We start from the raw sequence: 25,365 nt of genomic DNA, 5'->3' as shown, positions 1-25,365 counted from the left end.
TGAAAATGTTAAGAAATCTGCGGTTTTGTTTTTGCAGGAGTGTTACTTTACCAATCATCTTGCTATCGCTTGCCAAACCAGCCTTTCCTTATCAAGTATTTCGTTTAATTGCTTACTTGAGTGCTAAAGTCAGTGGTGAGCACTCTACAAGCTTCAATGTTTGTTGACAGCAGTGTAATTGATGTTAGTTATCACAGTGGTTCCGTTTTTAAAAAATAAAATTACAAATCGACATTCAAGACAAAAATAAGTGTTCTTCAACTGTTTCGTTGGAGTACATATATATATATATATATATATATATATATATATATATATATATATATTAGGTTACATTTGGTGGTGTAATGGTCTGCGTCTGCTCTGAATCTGGGAGGACGTTGGTTCGAATTCTGGCCGAGTCAGACCAAAAACTTCAAGAATGGAATGTGCTGCTTCCATGGTTGATGCTCAGCATTCAAAAAGGATAGACAATGAACAATGCTGTGAAGACAATGGCAAACCACCCAGTATAACCCTTGCCAAGAAACTGCTTTGGCAGTATCAATGCACTGTAAGAGTATCTTGTTGTTTATTGTGTTCTTGTGGAGTTGGCTGGGGGAAGCTTGGCCAAAGCCTTTCACTAACCAGCTGGCTAAGCCTAACATTCGACTAACCAGCATTTGGAATTTGTCCATGTTGCTGGTGATAGCTCACCTACTCTTTACAAAGGACACTGTGGGGTCTTTAACGTCCACCAACTAATTCCGGCAGATGGGATGCCCAGTTTCACGTCCATCCGAGAGATGGCACATACATTGATGAATCACCCTGCCTGTGAAACACAAGGATGGTAGTTTATAACTGGGTAGGGATTCAAACCCAGGCTGGACAGCTTATAGGCGAGTGTGACTCTGTAAAGAGAATGGTATATTAAAATCCATGAAGTGTAAGGGGGTTAGTTAATCTGCAACTCATTCACCAATACCACCCCCTTCCCTCTTCAAGAATTTGTATAGACTATGTTGCTGAACTTTGAGTGCTATTCTTTGATACACCTCTCTCAGGGTTTTAAACAGTCATTTTCTTATAAATAACTTGCAAACACACAAGCCACCACTTGTCGTGGGGAAGGAGTGGGAGTCTGGAGGAGGGGGTGGGGTGGTGGGAGGAGGAAAGGGAAGGTGTGGGATTGGAGTCTGGTGGGAGGAGGGAGGGGAAGGTATGGTGTGGGAGTCCAGATAGAGGGTGCTGAGGTGGGAGGAAGCAGGGGATTCAGATGGAGGGGAAGGGGTGGTAGGAGGGACCCGGCGTTGCATACATTTGCTAGTTAATAATAATGCAGAAGGGAAGAGAATCTTGAAGTTCAAAAGTCCAATTATGTATGTTAGTGGTAATGTTCCATTTGTATGGTGTGGAAGCATCACATTGATTTAAATTATTTTGAATGTAATCAGAAACTTAAGAAGTAGTTGGTAAAAAAATTCTCATGAATGCAGATTTCAAACTGAAGATACTGACTGGGGACCTTTCCTGGTACGTGTGGGTGACCTTACTGCACGTCCAGCCCATCAAGAATACTGGTCTCTACTTGGCAGCGATGGGAAACCACTGTCATTGGGTTTGTCATTCTGCACAGAAATAAAGTGGATACATTGTTACGTGGATGGGGTACAGAGCAATTATCAAAGCGTAAAGCCTGAGCATGAACTGTGTGTTCACCGAGAATAGTTAATGTTTTCCTGTTATAAGGATTTCACATTTATGCTAAGATGGTCCTGTTTCTGTCTGCACTGCGGTTGGGGATGGGGGGGAGGGGGTGGTCTTTTGAACTGTAGAAAGACAGCTGGGTTAAGGTGTCATGTTATCTGTCCTCCCCATCTGAACCGGTAAGGACCAGGCAAGGAAAGGTATGGTTCTCCAAGAGGACGCCGTTGATATGATGTCGCCAAGCACAGTGACACGGAAAAGTTCGCTCCTGCCCAAGTTACCTTCTAATTCGGATTCCATTCCCGACCTGACGATAAATGTAGTACAGCACAGTATAACTGTCAGTTTGCACACTTTTAATAAATAACGAAGAAGGCATGCCTTACTGGGTAGACAAAACATTGCGAGCATACATTCTGTTTCCAAAAAACCGAGATTCCGTCTTGCCGAGCCACTTTCCTTGACTGCTCCAAAGGGGCGGGTCCAAGCAAGCATCTCCCAGCTGAATGTCTCTCTACCCCCTTTCCTCGGTGGCATCCCTGGGAGGTGTTTTCACCATCAGGGTGACACAAAAACACAAAGAACTAGAACGGCACTCGGTAGAGTGCATATCTCTGCCAGGCTGAACAGTTTGCGATTTGTAGCCCACTGATAGGCTGGATCTGCATCTGGACCTCAACCAAAATCTAAATGGCTTGTTCTTGTCACCTACGCAACTCATTCACCAAGTTTTGTCATAATCCGTCCACAACCTTTTGAAATATCATGCTGTATATCGTTTTGGCCCAATCTCTGAATGGTGAAGAATCACTTTGAAAAATATAAAAAATTATCAGATCCGGATCCGGATCTTCACTGAAATCAAATCATTTCTTCTTTATCACATACCCAAACTGTCCATCAAATTTTGGCTGAATCTGTCTGGAACTTTTTGAGATATCCTGTTCGCAGACAGACAAACAGACAGGTGGTGAAAACATCATCTCCATCCACATTCGCTGGCAGTGGTAATAATAACATGATTGTTTCTTTTAATGTTTTGAATAATTAATTTTGGCAATGTGATCTATTTCAACGATTTTTGAACTCAGGTCTTGTGTCTGTGTTCACCTTGCTGGGAAAAAGCAATTTTTCTGTTATATCCGGGTTTTCCAACAGTGTGGATCGTGAATACAGTGTAAACATGCATAATTGATTGAAACATGTTATGAACATTCGTTAAGGCCCTGTCACACCTTGACAATTTAGCCAACATATGCCTGACATATGCAAAATTGGGCTAACACGCCGGCACACGTCGAATACGTTATGGGTAAGTTTGTATACATTAAGAGCATGCTGAAAAACACTGCCATACGTCTTAGTACGCTGGCTTTCATCGTTGTACTTTGCGGTTGTCCTCAAATTTTAGCATGCTTGAAATTTTACAACGTATGCCAGCGTATGACTCACATGTTCCGCTACACTTGCCATAAGTTGTAGGCACGTTATGCGATCGTTGACACACGTTACTTGTTCATTACTCATAAGTCGAAACACGTCGAGGTAATGATTAGCGTACCTGAAACTTATTTATAACTTATGAGTAACGTGTTGTCGGCACGTTACACGATCGTTGACACACGTCGAGGCATGTTATGCGATCGTTGACACACGTCGAGGCACGTTACTTGTAAGTTACTCGTAAGTCGAAACACGTCGAGGTAATGCTTAGCGTACCCAAAACTTATTTCTAACCTATGAGTAATGTGCTTTGAACCTATGTGTAACGTACCTCCAACGCATATTGACGTATGTAGACGTATTTGATTGACTTCTTCCGGACGACCACAGAACTTACTGAACGTGTTTCTAATTTACAGCTACCGTATAATGGCTTATTGGCAGCGTTTAAAAAAAAAAACAACAATAACATCCGATATTTCGTCACGTGCCGTTACGTCACGTCCGATTGCCTCTTTAGTTTGCTCATGTCTTATTCTTAGTTCCTCCTCTGTGAATATTTTCTGTTTGAGGATATTGTCACGTCGACGTCGAAACTTAAAAGCAAATGTCCGAATATATTTTAAAATTCGTGATAGACTAAAAAAAAAGAACAATAAAAACAAAAACAACAACAACAACTTCAGATATCAATTTCAAGGTTTGATATTAATCGGACAAGTGCTTCCCAAGGACAAGTGTTATGGCCATTTATTTACCAAACCAATGGGAAGACACCTTGTTACGTGGGCGTGGCCGATGGGGAAGGGAAGCTCAGCCGCGTTCCCCATTACAGGTTACAACGTACGGGCTTCCGGAGAGTGATGACTTCGTCTATTCTAATAATTTCTCGATTTCTTATGCGCATTTATAGATAAACACAATGGCCCAAGTTATGATCATTTTCATATTAGACGGTGTATAAATTTCGGAAACATCAGAGTGCTGGTATGCTCCGAACCAGGAAGTAAATTTTTTCTCTCTCTTCTCTTCTCTTTTTTTTTTTCCTTGCTACGACATTGCGAAAAGGTAAAATACGTTGGCGCTAATTGAATAATTGGGTATTAAAAATAAATTGCGAATAATCGTAACTGTGAATAATATCGAACTTCCGGGTCACGCACGCGCGGGCACGTGAGAGCGAAGAAACGGCCTGTGTGGTTTATTTATTTATTATTATTTTTTCATTTTTTTTTATTTTTTACGGGCACGTACTAGTGTTTAAAATTACAAGACGTACTCCACTTAATACGACGTATGATAGCATACTTTAGCGTTCTATTCACGCATACCAAACTTACCCATACCGTATTCGACGTGCGCCAGTATTTTAGATGCATTTTTCAGAGGTCGGCATACGCTGGCAAGATCGCCAAGGTGTGACTGCGATGTTGACACTTTCATTTCTGCGGCGGTTATGATTTGAATCATTGTGCGGCAGCCTTTTAATAGGCTACGCCATGTGATCGTCGGCGATGCGTGCAGCGCGCTATGCCTTAGTTAGACTATCGTTGGGCATAGGTTGTGAAAGCTGACAACAGGTTCAGCATTCGTTGGTATAAGTTATCTATAACACAACGAAACGTTCTGTGTCCATTACTAATGCGTTATGCATAAGACCAAGTCGGTATGAATACGTCCGAATCTTTAAAAAAAACATCAAAAGTTCAACATAAGCCAGCGTTTTACATACATTGTAATACGTTGCCATTGCTGGCTAAAACGTCAAGGTGTGACTGGGCCTTAAGTTAAACTATCGTTGGGCATAGGTTGTGAACGCCGACAACAGGCGAAGCATTCGTTGGTATAAGTTATCTATAAGACAACGAAACGTTCTGTGCCCGATACTAATATGTTATGCATACGACCAACACGTTATGAATACGACTAAAACTTTAAAAGAAAACATCAAAATTTCAGCGTACGCCAACGTTTTACATAGATTTTTATACGTTGCCATCGCTGGCTAAATCGTCAAGGTGTGACGGCGCCTTTATAACCAGGGTTCCTGATACAGAAGTCCGACTATGCTAAACATGCAGCACTTAAAATATGCACTGCAACACTCGTCACTGTACACCGTCTGTAAATGGTGAATGATTACGACTTCCTACCACTGTACAACATGCGTAAACCACAACAACCCACAGACACTTCTCTAATTATTCCACCATAAATCCAAGAAACACAAGCTCCCTTGGGGAGCGATTGTGCCTATGCAAGATCACATGGCATGCCATTGTCTTTGGTCATATAACCATGAGCAGGAGTGAAACTCCACAGATCAACCTTTGTTTAAGGATGTTTTCGCTTATAGACAATTACGAATAATTTTGTCATTTTTCCTTGAATTGGTTATTCCTGAAATCGTTTTGAGTTACATCAATATGCAAAATTCAGCTTTCTAGTCCGTCTGAAAACTGCTAAACATTTATGAGACTCGGTGATGTAATGGTTAGAGCATCCGCTCAGAGTCTAGGAGGTTTGTGGTTCAAAGCCTGGCTGAGTCATACCAAAGACTTTAAAAATGGTACGTGCTGATTCCTTGCTTGTCGATCAGCATTGAAAAGGTTAAGAGCATGTATAATCCCCATAGGTTGGTATATATAGGGAGGAGGAAATTCCTCATCAGGAAATGCCCTGCTGAGTGCGGTGAGAAGGGTGGCTTCATTGTTGTGATATCGTTGGTACTCAGAGTACCATGGGAAGTGATGGTGCTTCCCCCAAGTGTGTGGCAGCTCCACTACAAGCCTTAGATCATGTAAAAAAAAATCTACATATTGAGTGGTTAGAGAGATTTATATATGTGTAGATAGTGTAAACACCGTTAATTGGTGGACATTAAAGATCTCACGGCGTCCTTTGCAAGGAGTAGATGAGCTTAAATGCCGGCACCCTGAGCAAATTACAAATTCCTGCCATAACTAGTGCTGGGAAGGCAATGACAAACCACCCAGTATAACGTTTTCCAAGAAATGGCTTCGGAAGCACTGGCTTCAGAATCAGAATACATTGTAATGGACTCGGTCGCCCTAACAGGCAACCTGAGACTACTGGAGATGAACTCCCAAGACTCCCAAAACCATAACCCTCCTGCAAACACAACGACTGCGGTGCAGTGTGGTTAGGATGAATTCATGTAGCTGCACGATGCTTTCAGCGTGCACACACGGTTTTGAGGGTAATCTGGTTATGCTGGAGGGTGGTGCCACAACTCAAAATGCAGAGAAATGCACTTTAAAAGCAACATGTTTAATAAATAATGAGGACGGGGAGATAGTAAGATCAATGAATAAAGTGATATAAACAAAACCTGTCGGCACACGCGCTGAACGAGATGGTAACAGTTTCTCGCATAACCCTTAAACTAAACTGAATGCGCGCAGACTCGATCAGGGACACATTACAGACAAAATAATAGATAATGAATAGAGTAAAGGTTTGTCGTCTGCTCTTTGGGGTTGAGACATCAGGAGGCGCAAGGTAGTCATGCTACAGCTGTGCCTTGGCTGTCCTTATTCCTCTCTGAGTGCTTGCCTTTCCTCAGCCCTTCGTTGGACAGACGGCAGTTTATGAACACAGCAGTTCACCACTCTGCAGATCGCTTCTCAGACCACAGTTCGCCGCTCTAGTCTCTCTCCAGTCATTCCTCGTGTCTGAACGTGGCTGCCTTATAGAGCCAACCACTCCCCCCCCACACCCCCCCCCCCACTCCCCCCACCTTGACCACCTGGGGCGAAGATACCATCTGCCATGTGAGGGTCGTGCATGTGCCCTTGTGGCGATGAAGTCTCACACGTGTATTCGCCACCTTGTAGGAACATGTGCGGGAGTCACATACATGGATTCACCAAATTCCTGCAGAATTTATGAGAGGGGTAAACCATTACAATGGGAAAAGAGACAGGCAAGTGCCCAGGGTGGTGGTGGGGGGGGGGAGGGTGGTGGGTAGGGTGACAATTAACGTCCTTGACACCTCTGATCCAGGTCATTGCTAATTCGAGTTTCAAACACTCCCGCCAACATTTCATCAGAAATAACTGATTCATAATTCCAATGGACAGTACCATACTCTGTGTTGTGGAGCGTTGATTCAACCAAAGCAGTTTTTTGGCCTGGAGTGTGCGTACCTTTCCGCCATCCGATCACCCTTGATTAATAATTAACCGCTAAGTAATTTCCATAACTATATATAACGATATATATATATATATATATATATATATATATATATATATATATATATATATATATATACAGTATACATATATATATATATATATATATATATATATATACATATATATAATTCCAGCAGTGTGTGTCTGTGTGTCTGTGTGTGTGTCTGTGACCGCTGTTTCTCGACAACCACTGGTCCGATCTAATTGAAATTTGCCAGATATATTGCTGGGGACCTGAGGATGTGCCTTTTCAAGGTTTGATATTAATCGGACAAGTGCTTCCCAAGTTATGGCCATTTATTTACCAAACCAATGACAAGACACGTTGTTGCGTGGGCGTGGCCGATGGGGAAGGGAAGCTCAGCCGCGTTCCCCATTACGGGTTACAACGTATGGGCTTCCGGATAGTTATAACTTCGTGTATTCTAATAATTTCTCGATTTCTTATGCGCATTTATAGATAAACACAATGCCCCAAGTTATGATCGTTTTCATATTAGACGGTGCATAAATTTCGGTAACATCAGAGTGCTGGTATGCTCTGAACCAGGAAGTAAAAAAAAATTCTCTTTTCTCTTCTCTTTTTGTTTTTCCTTGCGACGACATTGCAAAAAGGTAAAATACGTTGGCGCTAATTGAATAATTGGCCATTAAAACCTAAATTGCGAATCATCGTAACTGTGATATGCGAACTTCCGCGCCACGCACGTACGGGCACGCGAGAGCGAAGAAACGGCCTGTGTGGTTGTTGTTTCTTGCTCGCTGTTGGAATATTTATTTATTCTTTTTTATTTTTTTTATTTTTTATGGGCATGTACTAGTATCTATAATTCCAGCAATCTCTGTGTGTGTCTGTCTGTCTGTCTGTTTGTCTGCGACCGCCGTTTCTCAACGACTGCCAGTCCGATCTGATTGAAACTTGCCAGAAATATTGCCGGGGCCCCGCAGATGTGCCTTTTCAAGGTGTGATGTCAATCGAACGAGCGGTTCCCAAGTTACGGCCATTTTATTGCCTTTTTCAGTGTTGGAAAGGTGTATATATCGCAGCTGAGGTGTCGTTCCACCTTCTCACCTTATCATGCCATTTTTTCTCAGAATAATGATAACAGCATATTAATAATAATAATAATAATAATAATAATAGCACAATAATTGGCAGTAATAAAAAGAATAATGTGATACAATGAGCAATGTCTGTCAACCAATAACGACATATATTGTCTGTCAACCAGACAGGACACAGTGCTATGACGTCACGAATGAAGTCACAATGCTTCCTCTTTTTTTTTTTGATATGATGTCACAATTGACTCTGGGACCTGAGTATGTGCTTTTTCAAGGTACTAGTACAGGCCCGTAGGTGCGTGCCCGTAGGTGAGTGCCAGTATGTGCAGCCTCTCTCTCTCTCTCTCTCTCTCTCTCTCTCTCTCTCTCTCTCTCTCTCTCTCTCTCTCTCTCTCTCTCTCTCTCTCTCTCTCTCTCTCTCTCTCTCTCTCTCTCTCTCTCTCTCTCTCTCTCTCTCTCTCTCTCTCTCTCTCTCTCTCTCTCAAACCTCGAAAAGGCACATCTGCGGGTCCCCAGCAATATTCCTGCCAAGTTTCAATGGTGCAAAAGAAATAATAATAAATAAATAAACATTAACTGTGATGTCATTCGTGACGTCATAGCACCGTGTCCTGTCATTGGTCAACAGATAAATGGCCATAACTTGGGAACCGCTTGTCCGATTAATATCAAACCTTGAAAAGCACATCCGCGGGGCCCCGGCAATATTCCTGGCAAGTTTCAGTCAGATCGGACCTTCGATTGTGCAAATAAATAAATAAATAAATAAACAAACATTAATTGTGACGTCATTCGTGATGTCATAGCACCGTGTCTTGTCATTGGCCGACAGATAAATGGCCGTAACTTGGGAACCGCTTGTCCGATTGATATCAAACCTCGAAAAGGCACATCTGCGGGGCCACGGCAATATTCCTGGCAAGTTTCAATCGGATCGGACTGGCGGTCGTTGAGAAATGGCAGTCACAGACAAACAGACAGACACACACACAGAGATTGCTGGAATTATCTATCTATAATTCCAGCAATGTGTGTGTGTGTGTGTGTGTGTGTGTGTGTGTGTGTGTGTGTGTGTGTGTGTGTGTGTGTGTGTGTGTGTGTGTGTGTGTGTCTGCGACCGCCGTTTCTCGACGACCGCCGGTCCGATCGGATTGAAACTTGCCAGGTGTGCTGTGTCACGTGATTGGGTTTTCGTATATCATGCCTCGCCCGCTAGGGGTGGCAGGAATGTGCTTCTGGTCGTGCAATAAAGCGGAGTTGATGCTGGCACGCTTGCGTCTCGTGTTCCACTGCACCTCGTACACTCTAGTTGGCTGACGAGGATGGTTGAAAACGGACATGTGCCCGTTTTCGTCGGAGACGACTTCGGATTGTTTTCAGAACAATTGGAATGCTATTTCCACGCGAATGATGTGGTCGACGAGAGCAAACAGAAGTCGATCTTGCTCGCTTCGCTTTCGGCGGAGCATTATCGGCTACTGCGTGATTTGGTGGCGCCGGACAAGCCCCGTGATGACGGGCTGTCGTTTTGGGACATTGTGCAGAAGATGAAAGCACACATGGCGCCGGAGAAGTCATTACAGCTCGCTCGATACCAGTTCGATCGCCTCTCGAAAGGTGCAGAGGAGCGCGTCGCTGATTTCGTGGCGCGAGTGAAGCATTCTTCCGTGGCCTGCAAGTTCACGGCAGAGGAGCATCCAGCGCGGCTCAGAGATCATTTTATTGCTGGTTTACAAGATGCGAAAATGGTTTTAGCGGTTCTACGGCTGAAAGGTGAAGCCATTACATTCGACTCGGCAGTCAGCACGGCTACAGCGGTCGAGCAGACTCTCGGAGATGTTGGGGCCATCACCGGCCACACGGGGTCGCGAGCGCACCGGGACGCACGCTCGACCTTCGATGCGGGTCGGACGTCGCTGCGCGGCCGCACGTGCTGCGAGGTGACCCTGCGGACGTGTTTGGGATGCGGAGGTCGACACCTGCGCCGTGCGTGCCCGTATAAAGGCACTGTGTGTTTGAATTGTCACAAGGTGGGTCATCTGAAGCGTGTGTGCCGTGGGGCGCCGGCCACCGTTAAGGTCATGGACGGCGATGTGTGAGGCGACCCGGGGCGGAACCGGCGGCCGTTAATGGACCTGTTTTCAATTGGCCTGGCGGCGGCGCGCCCGATGACAGTGGAAGTCGAAGTGAACAAAACGCCGATCACGTTCCAGGTCGATATGGGAGCGGCTGTGTCGATCATCGGCGAACAGACCGCACGTAGACTCAACGGCCTGAAGCTTATCAGGTCCAACCTCACGCTGTTCACGTACACCCGCAAGAAGATAACGCCAGTCGGGATGGCAGACGTGTCTGTGCGGTACCAAGGCCAGGTCGCCACGCTTCGGGTGTACGTCGTGCGGGGGAGGGGACCATCTCTCCTCGGCCGAGATTGGCTGGCCCGCATCAGGCTAGACTGGGCCGCAGTTCACCTTGTGCAACGCGTGCCGAGCCAGTGGGAGGATCAGTTGGAGAAGATTCTTCAGAGACATCAAGGTTTGTTTGGCGACAACCTTGGGAAACTCAAGGGCATGGAGGAAAAACTCTTCCTGAAGGAGGGGGTGGTTCCTCGGTTTTGTAAACCACGTCCGGTGCCATATGCCCTGCGGGACAAGGTCAAGGGTGAACTGGATAGGCTGGAGGCCTGTGGAGTGATCGAACGGGTGCCGTGCTCAGATTGGGCCACCCCGGTTGTCACGGTGCTGAAACGGAATGGAGACGTCCGATTGTGCGGGGACTTCAAATCCACGCTTAACCCGGGGCTCAGCGTGGAGCAATATCCACTGCCGTCAATCGATGAAATATATGCGCGATTGGCGGGGAGTCAATACTTCACGAAGCAGAGCCTGCCGTAAGATCCAGGCTTTCGGTGACATCTTGGATGCTGCTGTCCTGTCTGTGTCTGTTTGTGGTGAGGATGTTGAAGTCGTGGAGAGATTCACTTACCTTGGCAGTGATATTCATGTCTCTGCTGGCTGCGAGTCAGAGGTCAATAGACGTCTGGGTCGGGCCTCGGAAGTCATGGATTCACTCGATCATGGGGTGTGGCGCTGCCGGTACCTGTGCGGGACGACGAAAGTCCGAGTCTTCAGGTCCTTGGTACTTCCAGTCTTGCTCTATGGGTGCGAGACTTGGACTCTGACCAAGGATCTGAGACGGAGACTTAATTCCTTTGGTACCAGGTCTCTTCGGAGAATCCTTGGCTATCGCTGGTCGGATTTTGTGTCCAACGAGCGGTTGCTGAGAGAGACTCGGATGAGATTTGTTACCTGCATAGTCTGTGAGCGTCAGTTGCGGCTGTATGGACATGTGGCTCGTTTTCCTGACGCTGATCCTGCTCACCAGATTGTCTCAGCGAGGGAGTCTCATGAGTGGAGGAGGTCAGTGGGCCGACCACGTGCCTCATGGTTGCAGCAGGTTGACCATCATCTCAAGGAGATGGGGATGGGCCTGGCATCTGCCTGGGGGATGGCCAGACGGAGGCCCCTGGAGTACCGGCGGAAAGTGGACGCAGCGACGCGCTGTTCTGGCACATGCTCCCATACCTGACCTAGACCTGCGTGATGCATATTTTCACCTGCCGATGGATCCCGGGAGTGGCGAACTTTTGACAATCAACACGTGTCAAGGACTCTATCGATATACCCGACTCTGTTTTGGGATTGCTTCAGCCCCAGCTTTGTGGCAGAAAACCATGGATCAGGTTTGCATTGGCCTGCCCGCTCAGACCTACCTGGACGATGTGCTCATTGCGGGGAAAACGGCGGACGAGCATCTTGCGAACATTGCCCAAGTGCTGACAAAGCTAGAAGCGTGCAGCCTGCGCTTGAACAGGGACAAGTGCGCGTTCTTCAAGCAGCGCTTGGAATACCTCGGGCACATCATCACACCGGAGGGGCTGTTGAAAGGTCCTCGGAAGGTGGAAGCGATTCAGCACATGCCACCGCCTCGTCACAAGACGCAGCTGCGCTCGTTCATTGGTATGGCCCAGTATTACCAAAGGTTCGTGCGAGGGCTCAGCTCACAACTTGCGCCGTTAACACGGTTGCTCAGGAAGGACGAGCGCTGGGCTTGGGGGCCTGCACACCAGGCGTCGTTCGACCGCGTCAAGCGGCTGCTCACAGAAGATACGGTCCTCGTGCACTACGAGCCTGCGCGTCCGCTCCTATTGGCATGCGACAGCTCTGCATATGGCATCGGGGCAGTGCTCTCCCACAGGATGGACGATGGTTTCGAGCGCCCTGTTTGTTTTGCATCCCGGACCCTGTCCGCAGCAGAGCGGGGATATGCCCAGATCGAGCGCGAGGCTCTCAGCCTCGTCTGGGGTGTGCGGAGGTTTCATCAATACCTGCTGGGGCGGCATTTCACTTTGCAGACGGATCACAAACCGCTTCAATTCATCCTGAGACCCGAACGCGGGGTGCCGGTGGTAGCGGCCGCGCGAATACAGCGGTGGTGTCTGTTTCTTGGTGCTTACGATTATGATATTCAGTTCCGAAGCACTGAGAAGCATGCTAACTGCGACGGGCTCTCACGCTTGCCGTGTGTGGAGGGTCCAGCTGCGTCTGAGTTGGCCGACCGGGTCAATGTGTTCGCGCTGGGCCAGGTCCAAAGCGGGCCGGTCACGGCCAGACAGGTCGCGGTGGAATCGGCTTGTGATCCGGTGCTCGCCCGTGTCGTCCAGGCGATTTCTACGGGGAATTGGAGCGATCTGCCTTCGACACCGGCATTTCAACCTTTCACGTCACGCGCATCGGAGCTGTCGCTGGTCCAACGGTGCGTTATATCGGGGATGAGGACGGTGATTCCACCGAAGTTCAGGCAGCGGTGTTTGGAAGAACTGCATGTCAGTCACCTTGGCATCGTGAAGACCAAGAGTCTTGCTTGTAGCCTGTTGTGGTGGCCGGGGTTGGACCAGGACATTGAGCAGTTGGTTAAGCGTTGCGCCACGTGCCAGACAGATGCTGATAACCCGCGTCGAGCTTCGGGGCTATGGCCTGCGCCAGACAGAGCCTGGCAGAGGGTCCATGTAGATTTTGCGGGGCCGGTTAATGGCAAAATGTTTTTGATTGTGATCGATGCATTCTCTAAATGGCCAGAGGTTGTAGTAATGCAGCATACATCAGCAAACATTACAGTAGAGAAACTGCGGACGATCTTTGCTAATAAAGGGTTACCGGAGATCCTGGTCTCTGATAATGGTCCGCAGTTCATCGCGGGTGTATTTGATGAGTTTATGCGCCAAAATGGTATTCGATATCTGAGGTCCGCACCGTATCATCCTGAGACGAATGGGCAAGCTGAGTCGTTTGTTAAGATGTTGAAACGGGCTTTGCGCAGGGGGGTGTTGCACCTGTGCAGGCGGTGGTCGATGTCTTTTTGCTCCATTACAGGAACGCAGTTCATCCTGTCACGGGTGATTCGCCTGCCATTCGTCTCTATGGACGGGCATTGCGGTCCAGACTGGATTTGCTGCGACCTGGAGGGTCGGGGAGTGGGGCGGTGTCGCGTCCGATGTGGCTGCGCAGCTTCGATGTGGGACAGCGGGTAATGGTGCGCGATTATTTCCACGGTGCCAAATGGGTGCCGGCTGTGGTCTCTGTGGTACTAGGACCGGCGAATTGCATGGTGCAGACTGATGGTGGGGATGTGTGGAAGCGGCACGTGGACCAAATGCATGATCGCTGTTCAGCGTCACCCCCCCCCACACCTCCCCGGGCCGAACGATGTGGGACCCCCACCTGTAATGTCGCCGGCACCTGACATTGTATCGCCAGGGCCAGATGTGCAGACGCCCAGGGGGTCCTCGCCTGATGCTGTCCTACCCGGGGACGTCGGGCAGGCTGGTCGGTCGGGGGCGGTTGTTATTGTGGATGGCACGAGTCCGGCGAGGGTGTCACCTCGACCGAGCCGGAAGGCGTCTGAGCCTGGACTGTCTGGTGGCGCGGCCCTTCCGAGGCGGGTCAGGGTGCGGCCGCGGTACTTGGAGGATTATGAGTGTTCATGGGTTTCGGGTGGTCATGTTATGATTGTCCTTTCATCATTTGACTTGTCATTTTATGAGGGGAGGAGTGTGCTGTGTCACGTGATTGGGTTTTCGTATATCATGCCTCGCCCGCTAGGGGTGGCAGGAATGTGCTTCTGGTCGCGCAATAAAGCGGAGTTGATGCTGGCACACTTGCGTCTCGTGTTCCACTGCACCTCGTACACTCTAGTTGCCACCTCGTACACTACATTGAAACTTGCCAGGAATATTGCCGGGGCCCCGCAGATGTGCCTTTTCGAGGTTTGATGTCAATCGGACGAGCGGTTCCCAAGTTACGGCCATTTTATTCCCTTTTCAGTTTTGGAAAGGTGTATATATCGTAGCTGAAGTGTCGTTCCACCTTCTCACCTTATCATACCATTTTTTTCTCAGAATAATAATAATAATAATAGCACAATAATTGGCAGTAATAAAAAGAATAACGTGATACAATGACCAATGTCTGTCAACCAATAACGACCTATATATTGTCTGTCAACCAGACAGGACACGGTGCTATGACGTCACGAATGACGTCACAATGCTTCCTCTTTTTTTTTTTGATATGTCACAATTGACTCTGGGACCTGAGTATGTGCTTTTTAAGGTTTGATATCGTTCTTCATCCGTTTCAGCTGTTGATGTGCCTTTTCAAGGTTTGATATTAATCGGACGAGCGGTTCCCAAGTTACGACCATTTTATTGCTTTTTGCAGTGTTGAAAAGGTGTATATATGGCAACTGAAGTGTCGTTCCACCTTATCACCTTATCATGCCATTTTTCTCAGAATAATGATAACAGCATATTAATAATAATAATAATAGCACAATAATTGGCAGTATTAAAAAGAATAATGTGATACAATGACCAATGTCTGTCAACCAATAACGACCTATATATTGTCTGACAACCAGACAGGACACGGTGCTATGACGTCACAATGCTTCCTATTTTTTTTTTTTTTGATACGTCACCATTGACTCTGGGACCTGAGTATGTGCTTTTTCAAGGTTTGATATCGTTCTTCAACCATTTCAGCTGTTTCCCAAGTGTTTCCCAAGGTTTGAAAGCTGTTTGTGTATATTATATATATCTTTTTTTCTATATATATATATATATATATATATATATATATATATATATATATATATATATATATATATATATATATATATATATATATATTATATATGTATATATATATATATATATATATATATATATATATATATATATATATATATATATATATATATGTATATATATATATATACATATTTTTTCTCAAGGTTTAAATTAATTGTTTTTTCCCAAGGTTTGAATGAATTGTTGTGCTTGGTAGACATTTGTGCATACATTTACAGAGGGGCGAGAGAGGAGGGGGGTGAGAGGAGAGACGAGAGAGGAGGGTGAGAGAGAGGGGGGAGAGGGGGTGAGAGAGAGGGGCCACACGAGATGCCCCAATAAACACAATTCCCCAATCCAGTCATTATTTACGAGAACGAAGGAACGGCCTGTGTGGTTGTTTGAAAGTTTTTTTTTTTTTTTTTGCACATACAGCCACGCACGTAAAGCCATGCACGTAAGGGCACACGAGAGCGAAGGAACGGCCTGTGTGGTTGTTGATTCTGGCACACGGTTTAAAAGTTTTTTTTTTTACGGGCCCGCCCCTACGGGCCCGCACTAGTATATATGATTCCAGCAATCTGTGTGTGTGTGTGTGTGTGTGTGTGTGTGTGTGTGTGTGTGTGTGTGTGTCTGTCTGTCTGCGACTGCCGTTTCTCGACGACCACCAGTCCGATCTGATTGAAACTTGCCAGGAATATTTCCGGGGCCCCGCGGATGTGCCTTTTCAAGGTTTGATATTAATCGGACGAGCGGTTCCCAAGTTACGGCCATTTATCTGTCAACCAATGACAAGACACGGTGATATGACGTCACGAATGACGTCACAATTAATGTTTATTTATTTATTTTTGCACGATTGACATTACAGTTCTTCTTCTTCTTCGTTTGGTATGACGTCACAATCGACGCTGGGGACCTGAGTATGTGCCTTTTCAAGGTTTGATATTAATCGGACGAGCGGTTCCCAAGTTACTGCCATTTATCTGTCGAACATTGACAAGACACAGTGCTATGACGTCACGAATGACGTCACAATGAATGTTTATTCTTTTTTTTTCTTTTTTTTCACGATTGACGTTACAATTCTTCTTCTTCTTCGTTTGCTATGACGTCACAATCGATGCTGGGGACCTGAGTATGTGCCTTTTCAAGGTTTGATATCGTTCTTCATCCATTTCAGCTATTTCCCCAAGTGTTTACCAAGGTTTGAAAGCTGTTTTTTTTTTCCCAAGGTTTGAATTAATTGTTCAAATTATTAATTAATCCCAAGGTTTTATTTTCCCAAGGGAAAGAGCTGTTTCCCAAATGTTTGAAAGCTGTTTTTTTCCCCAAGGTTTGAATTAATTGTTGTGCTTGGTAGACATTTGTGAATACATTTACAAAGAGAGAAGTGAGAGAGGATGGGGGAGAGAGGGGGCGAGAGAGGAGGGTGAGAGAGAGGGGCGTCACAATTCAAGAGAGGGGAGAGAGGAGGGGCGAGAGAGGGGAGGGAGAGAGGGGGGTGAGAGAGAGGGGCGTCACAATTCAAGAGAGGAGGGGGCGAGAGAGAGGAGCGAGAGAGGAGGGGGGAGAGAGAGGAGGGCAAGAGAGGGGGAGGCGAGAGAGAGGGGGCATCACAATTCTTCATTTGATATGACGTCACAATTGACGCTGGGGACCTGAGTATGTTTCCCAGGTGTTTCCCAAGTTATGGCCATTTATGATACGGTTGGTCCGATTTAATTGAAACAATGCCCCAATCCAGTCGTCGTTTACGAGAGCGAAGGAACGAAGCTGCACAAACTGGCACGCACCTACGGGCACGCACCTATGGGCCCGTACTAGTATAGATAGATATAGATAGAGATATATTGTTACGAATCTGGAAGCCATGAGCACTCAACATACAGGTCCTATAGAACAGTTATATTGGCAAGTATGTGTTGTTTAGTTAGCGTCCCCATCCCTCGTTTAATGGGTGAATAAATGTACATGCGCTGTGAGTTACTTTGATAGTCAGGGTTTTCTTTTATTTTTATACCACCAACATCAACTACAACAACGCCAGCATCACCCTCACCTTCACCTCACTCTGGCCGACGCCATGGTCGGCGGAGTTCAAGGAGGAGCCTCGCGGCGGTCCTCGACCAATCAGCGTGCTCGGAGTGAGGTGGCCGCCGCTCAGCCAATCAGACCCCACGACTGTGAGAAAGGCGGTCCGCGTGACGTCACCACGCCCCTAGGCCAATTGACAGACTTGCCGCTCATTTTGGCCAATGACAGGGCGATGAGCGCGATTCTGCGCGCCATAACCATCCAGTGAGGGAGAGCGGGGAGGGCGGAGGCGTCCCCTCCCCCCCACGGAGAAGGGTGAATAAGGTTGTGGCGCGATCGGAGGAAAGATCCTTCCTCCACAAGAACCGCAAGTCGGTTGCGCGCCATCTCTCTGTCGGTGAACTGAAGAGAGTTTTTGAGATAGTTGATGACCATCGAGCAGGCAAGGTTGTGGACAATCTGACGGGCAGGTTGAACAAGTGTGGAGTTATCAGCCCTCACTTTGACGTTCAACTCAAAGACTTGGAGAAGTGGCAGAGAAACCTCCTGCCTTCTGGACAGTTTGGGATACAGAGGAGAGTTTTGGTTGTCGGGAGGAGCGCGGAAGGGAGCTCTGGATTCTGCTCGTGTCTCGTTGGTGAGTGAAGCCTCGGAAAGCCCGAGCTCAACCGCGGCTACGCTAGCTGCCGTGGGGACGAGACGTCGCGACTCGCCCCATCAAGGCACCACGAGGGTGCAGGTAACCTGCAACGGTCTCGTGGGGCCCTTTCGGTCACCAAAGCCCCACGTTATAAAGGCCCACGGGCCCAGTCTGACTCCCTTGTCTATGAGGGGGGTCTTTCTTGCTTTTCTTTTGAATGAATGTTGTGGCGCCGTGTCCCGCTAAGTAGAAACTGTTAAGTGTACATTTATAATAACTAATAGACGGTGGTAACTCTTGGTCCTTGCTCGTGTTTTGTGCCCGTCCCGCGCATTGCTTGTTTGGTTGCATGACTGCATGCGTGTTTTTGCATACCTGCATGGCTGTATATGTGCATGTGTGTAAATAAATGTGCTTAGTTGAATGTGAACCCGTTCATCGTGTCATTTTCCCATATTGAACCGCCGTATTGCATTTTGGAATGGTAGTTGGTTTTTGAATACCTATAAAAGAATCGGGTCCGGCGAGGTCTGGCGATAATACCCCGCTCGGTTATCCCAGAACGGAACGAACCGCTTAAGCGGTTCGTGTCCAAGCAGGCCTTCGCCGAGGTACGGTCTCTCGGTAGGTTACCCGCGCGAATACTTAGGTATATCGATATTCGGCGATTGACCCTGTCGCGCGCGGGTAGAATATGGACTAGGCCATGGTGGGGTTACGAACCCACCCGTGACTGGTTTCTGGCGTTGTTCCAGAAAGTCGCGACTCCATTGCTCGTCCGGTGGGCGTGCGGCTGCTATTAGTGAAAAGCGGTCGTTCGCACGCTGGGCGGGCGCAGATTCGTAACAATATATATATATATATATATATATATATATATATATATATATATATATATATATATATATATATATATATATATATATATATATATATATATATATATATATATACACATATACACACATACACTGCACGACCAAAGGTATGTGGACACCTGCTTGCTCGTCCAACATCTCATTCCAAAGTCATGGGCATTAATATGGAGTTGGTCCCCACTTTCCTGCTATAACAGCCTCCACTCTTCTGGGAAGGCTTTCCACTAGATGTTGGAACATTGCTGTGGGGATTTACTTCCATTCAGCCACAAGCGCATTCGTGAGGTCAGGCACTGATGTTGGGCGATTCGGTCTGGCTCACAGTCGGCATTGCAATTCATCCCAAAGGTGTTCGATGGGGTTGAGGTCAGGGCTCTGTGCAGGCCAGTCAAGTTCTTCCACACCGATCTCAACAAATTATTTCTGGATGGACCTTGCTTTGTGCATGGGGGCATTGTCAAATTGAAACAGGAAAGGGCCTTCCCCAAACTGTTACCACAAAGTTGTAAGCACAGATTTATCTAGAATGTGATTGTATGCTGTAGCATCAAGATTTCCCTTCACTGGAACTAAGGGGCCTTGCCAGAACCATGAAACACAGCCCCAGACCATTGTTCCTCCTCCACCAAACTTTACAGTTCGAACGATGCATTCAGGCAGGTCGTGTTCTCCTGGCATGCACCAACTCTAGATTCATCCGTCAAACTGCCAGATGGTGAAGCGTGATTCATCTCTCCAGAGAATGCATTTCCAATGCTCCAGAGATCAATGGCGGTGAGCTTTACACCACTCCAGCCGATGCTTGGCATTGCGCATGGTAATCTTAGGCTTGTGTGCGGCTGCTCGGCCATGGAAACCCATTTCATGAAGCTCTCGACGAACAGTGCTTGTGCTGACTTTGCTTCTGGAGTCAGTTTTGAACTCAGTCGTGAATGTTGCAACCGATGACAGATGATTTTTCCACGCTACGCGCTTCAGCACTTGGCAGTCCTGTTCTGTGAGTTTGTGTGGCCTACCACTTCACAGCTGAGCTGTTGTTGCTCCTAGAGGATTCCACTTCACAATAACAGCACTTACAGTTAACCGTCGCAGCTACAGCCAGGCAGAAATTTGATGAAATGACTTCTTATTAAAGGTGGCATCCTATGTTGCTGCCACATTGAAGGTCACTAAGCTCTTCAGTGCAGCCCTTTCGACAGCCAATGTTTGTCTATGGAGATTGCTTGGCTGTGTGCTTGATTTTATACACCTGTCAGCAATGGGGGTGGCTGAGATGGCCGAATCCATTCCTTAGAAGGTGTGTCCTCATACTTTTGATCATGTTGTGTGTGTGTGTATACGTCCATCCATCCACCGGGACCATACTCTGCACAGAGCATTGGTGCTGCCTGAGCAGACTTCCAAGCTATTGGGAACAATCCTGGACAGGTCGCAACCCCGACACAGTATATCAGAAAGCTGGTACTTATTTTGTCGACCTCAGAAGGATGACAGGCACAGTCAACCCCACCTGGTATTAATTCACCACCCAGGTGGGATTTGAACTCAGGATCCTAGGATCCCAAGCCCACCACCCAAACATTAGGTTAGCACCAGGCATGTTTTTATTATGTATTTATGTATATGTATATGTATATATATATATATATATATATATATATACTTCTTCTTCTTTCGGCTGCTCCCGTTCGGGGTCGCCACAGCGGATCATCCATATGATCCGCATAATGATTTGGCACATGTTTTACGCCGGATGCCCTTCCTGACGCAACCCTGGTCGCCTCTTACGACGCAGGGATATGGTACACCTATTTTAACCGAGGTATACACCGGCCCAGTACACTGGTACTCATTTCGCCGACCTCGGAAGGATGACAGGCTGAGTCAACCCCCTGGTGTATTAATTCAGTGGCCCAACGGGGCTTGAACTCAGGACCTTTTGGATCCCAAGCCGCTACCCGAACCACTACGCCAACATATATACATATGTATATATATACATATGTATATATATACATATATATATATATATATATATATATATATATATATATATATATACACATACATATATATATATATATACACATACATACGTACACGTACACACGAGTTTCAGTACGAAAGTAATGCCTCTTATTTTCAAAATGGCTGCCCCACTTGATGTGCATGTTTTGAAGCAGAGAACAGTTATTGAATTTCTTACTGCAGAAGAGGTACTTCCAGTGGATGTAAATTGGCATTTCAAGAGTTTGTACGGTGATTCTGCAATTGATGTGAGCGCCATTAGACGTTGGGCAAAGCGTTTCAAGAGCGAGGAAACAGATATAAACGACAAACCTCAAACTTTCCTCCTGACCCTCGTATATATTATAATGGACAGATGTACAAATGCCTGCTCAACTCACCATCAGCTTAACTTCAGGCCTGACTCTCCGGTTCATGAAACCACTCAAACCAAATATTCCCCTGTCCAACTCAACGAGAAGGTGAGAACAATTGCTGTTAAAGTAGTCGTAATAGTAGTTGTAGTAGACAGAAATATATTCATGATGTTTGTATTTGAGTGATCAGACAATGTGACAAAAACAGTTATCACCATATACTCTTTGGGGTTGGGGTGGGGAGGGTGTGGGTGTGGATGTGGGTCCGAGTAACTTTGCAACAGCTCCCATCTCACTCTGCTTCAAATATTTAAATAAGCACTCCTGTATTGTGTCCAAACAGGATTTCATCTTCACTAATACACAATCTTAATCAAGCGCACAATCTTAAGCCAAAGCTTTGTGTTGTTTCAGGAATTGCAGACTACAAGTTCTCTCAAAATGAAAACATCACCCTTCAATTTACCACGTGGCTTCAGTGAAGGTGGACAATCCAGACCAAACGATGCTATGTTAATCGGACTCTGCTGTACTCCTGATAATTTTTGTCGATGTTAAAATGTGATAGCAGTATATTATAATGCATTTCCATGCTGAAAATTTAATAACCAATGTTTTGTAATGCAGTTACACCATCCAAACGGAAGCTGTGTACGGGTATTCAAATAAGGGAGAGGTTCTGTGAGTCGGATGTTTTTGTCATGATTGTTCTAAATACCGTAACGTATTGTACTTACGGTATCTGTTCCACAGCCATGGAATGATGTGCAATCATTGTATGCTATGAGTGCCAATAATTGTCACGTTTCTTCATCATTGTTCTACTTTTCACATAAATATCACAATAAAACATTGATTTAACAAGAACGGCACTTGGTAGAGCACATACCTCTGCCAGGCTGAACAGTTTACATTTTGTATCCCACCGATAGGCCGGATCTGCATTGACCAAAATCGAATCGGCTTGACCTTGTCACCTACCCAACTCATTCACCAATTTTCATCATAATCCATTCACAAATTTTTTGAGTATCGTTTTCGGCCCTATCTCCCGAAAATCTAATCAATTTGTTCTTGTCACATACCGAACTTGTCCGCCAAAAGTAAGTCTCAATCCGTCCACAACTTTTTGAGATATCCTGCTGACAGTCAAATAGACAGACAGACACAGACATGGGGGGAAACATAACTGCTATCCACCTTTGGTGTGGAGGTAAAAAGGATTGTCTCTATTTGAGTAAAATTATTGTTGATCATACAGGTAATTAAATGCAAACAGTGAGAGGAAACGGTATGAGACACAGCTTTTACTCTATAAACAATTTGAGGATGAGTTAACACATAATTCCCAGAAGATCCAAATTTTTTTGTCAATCTTATTTTTCTTTATGTACGTCATGGAGAAACTTAATGAGAAAGGGCAGTAGGTTTACAAACTGCCAAAGGGTTTTGGGGGGATGGACATACACAAGGGCGAAAGGAGGAATTATACAAAAACGAGTAACTGTAAAGTAAAGAAAGGTGTTTTAAGGGAGAAGGACCAAGAGCAACAACATGTTAAGGAACCCAATGTTTGTAGAATAAATTGTATATGTGTATGGGTAAGCATATGAGGTAGTGATAAGCAGCACATTTGAAAAACTGAAGTGAAGAGGATAAAATGGGCATAGAGACGATTCCACAATTAAGATAAGAGCGGACGAATGAATGAATTCAAGTGGGTGACCAGCCTGGACTTTGAGAGTTTGAGCAGACAGTGTTTTGAGGAATGCGTGTGACCCTGGGTGGATAGGGGAGGTCAGAGGAAGAAGAAGGCAGGAGGAGCATATGCCGGGTGTAACTTTGTGTAAAGTTGAGAGCCCACCAGGTTTCCACTGGTGGGAGAATGACAACCCTTGGGAATCCTCCTTTTGTCTTGAGATTCCAATGGTTCCAATGACCTTCTTTTCAACCACCTCAAGAGGAGCAAGGTTGGAAGCAGGAGCACCAGCCCAGAGTGGGGAGCAATACTCCATAGAGTATATGAGCTCGGTGCAGCTCAGGAATGCCTCGGCTATACAGAGAATACCCAGATGGCAACTGGCCTTTGATGCTGCCTTGTTGGTATATGATCCTCCCATGAAAGGTTGTGGCAAATTGTGAGGCCAAGGAGTTCCAGGGACTGCACCTCTTGCAGTGGCTGTTCAGAAAGGTTTCTTAGTTTGATTACAAATTCTTGTGGAGTGAGAGTGTGTGACTCGGTGGCATCGAATGTCATGATCTAAGTCGTTGAGGCCTGAAGAGCCGCTCATATTGTCAACTTAAACACAAAATGAGACCATTTGGCCAACTATGCCTTTACTGTATCCACACCCCATTAAAGTTATTGTCTCAATTAATTCGAGGACAACCACGTTATTACCATCAACTGAATCATATTGAACATCTATATCTTTAACAGCTGCAAACTAGGAAATTGGTCAGGGTACAAGTACACAATGGCATATTTTTCAGAGGCACCGTTGTCTCTTTAATGTCCACAACTTCACTGCTTGACAGTTTAAGGGTGAGGGTTCTTATGAGTTGTGGCTTTGCTCGTCCAACAAGTCGTTGGATGAGTTTAGCATCGAATTTAATTGGTCCATGCTTCCATCATGCCCAGAAAGATATTTGAAGGGAGAATGATCATTCAAGGTGATTGAATATCAAAACTGATTACAATATTACGGAATAGATGTCTGGTGTATCTCACTAACCTCCTGTACATTGTTAACTCCAAGATCTCATGAAACACACAAGGAAATCAGATGCAGATGGAGGCCATTTGGCCCATCATGCCTGCACCACATCAACACCACACCAATTGATTAACACCAGATCAAAACAAGAAAAATGCAAAATCTTTTTTTTATTATCAAGTGCTTTTTTTCTTCTGTAGTTTTTGTATTTTCTTTCTTTCCAGGGGAGGGAGCATGGGTGAAGACAGTCCTTGGTAATAAAAAAACACACACATAACATCAACCACACAACACCCCTTGACAATACCTCCACCAACAGCACTCCGTACACATGCACACAATCACCCATCAATGCTCAAACTACCCAAAAGTCCTATTAACATCCCCATACCCCTCTATCTCCATAACTTCCATGTACCTATCTAATTCCAATTGAAACTTATCGACTGTTTCTACGACCACTACCTTTCCAGGGAGACCGTTCCATGCATTAACTACTCTCTTAGTAAAAGTCCCCTACCTTACTACTATCTTAACTCTCCTCTTCTTTACTCTCAGGCTATGACTCCTGGTCCTGTCACACTCTACTCTGTTGAATAATTCTTCTGCACTTATTTTGTCTGGACCCTTCATTATCTTAAACATCTCTATCATATCTCCTCGTAACCCCCTCCTTTCGAGTGTATAAAGCCCTGTCTCCTTCAGCCGCTCCTCATAGCTGAGTCTAGATAGGCCCGGAATCAATTGAGTAACCCGACGCTGAACCCTCTCCATGGCATCTATGTCCTTCCGGAACTGTGGTGACCAAAACGGCACACAATATTCTAGATGTGGCCCTCACTAAATTCCTGTACAATGTTAACACCACCTCTTTTGATTTATAATTGATCCCCCTCTGAACACAGCCTAAAACCCTATTTGCTTTACTTATAGCTGCCTGGCACTGTGCTGACTGCTTACTTCCATATCTATTACCACACCCAGATCCTTCTCCTGTGTGACACACTCCAAAATTACCCCTTGCATCCTGAAATCTCTATTTTCATTGTTCTTTCCCATCCCAACACCTTACACTTGCTCAGGTCAAATTCCATCTGCCAGTC

The 25,365-nt window shown here is 45.9% G+C and overlaps 1 protein-coding gene across 3 annotated transcripts in view; it reads left to right on the top strand.

Annotated features, from left to right (window-relative positions):
• LOC147025995 (cobalamin binding intrinsic factor-like) overlaps positions 1–22,412 on the top strand; it is a 38,631-nt gene extending 16,219 nt beyond the window's left edge. For all 3 annotated transcript variants that reach the window (XM_085880972.1, XM_085880973.1, XM_085880971.1), the window contains exons 10-11: positions 1,479–1,600; positions 21,960–22,412. In XM_085880972.1, the coding sequence (XP_085737098.1) occupies positions 1,479–1,600; positions 21,960–22,027 (190 nt within the window). In that variant the 3' untranslated portion in view covers positions 22,028–22,412. The remainder of the gene's footprint in view (positions 1–1,478; positions 1,601–21,959) is intronic.
• Positions 22,413–25,365: the final 2,953 nt, after the last annotated feature.

Source organism: Eptatretus burgeri, chromosome 5, assembly GCF_056783735.1.
Source record: "Eptatretus burgeri isolate ZD-2024b chromosome 5, Ebu_testis_v1, whole genome shotgun sequence".
NCBI classification, from domain to species: domain Eukaryota; kingdom Metazoa; phylum Chordata; class Myxini; order Myxiniformes; family Myxinidae; genus Eptatretus; species Eptatretus burgeri.
Note: the sequence above shows the minus strand (reverse complement) of the source record. Positions and strands in the feature narration are given on the sequence as shown.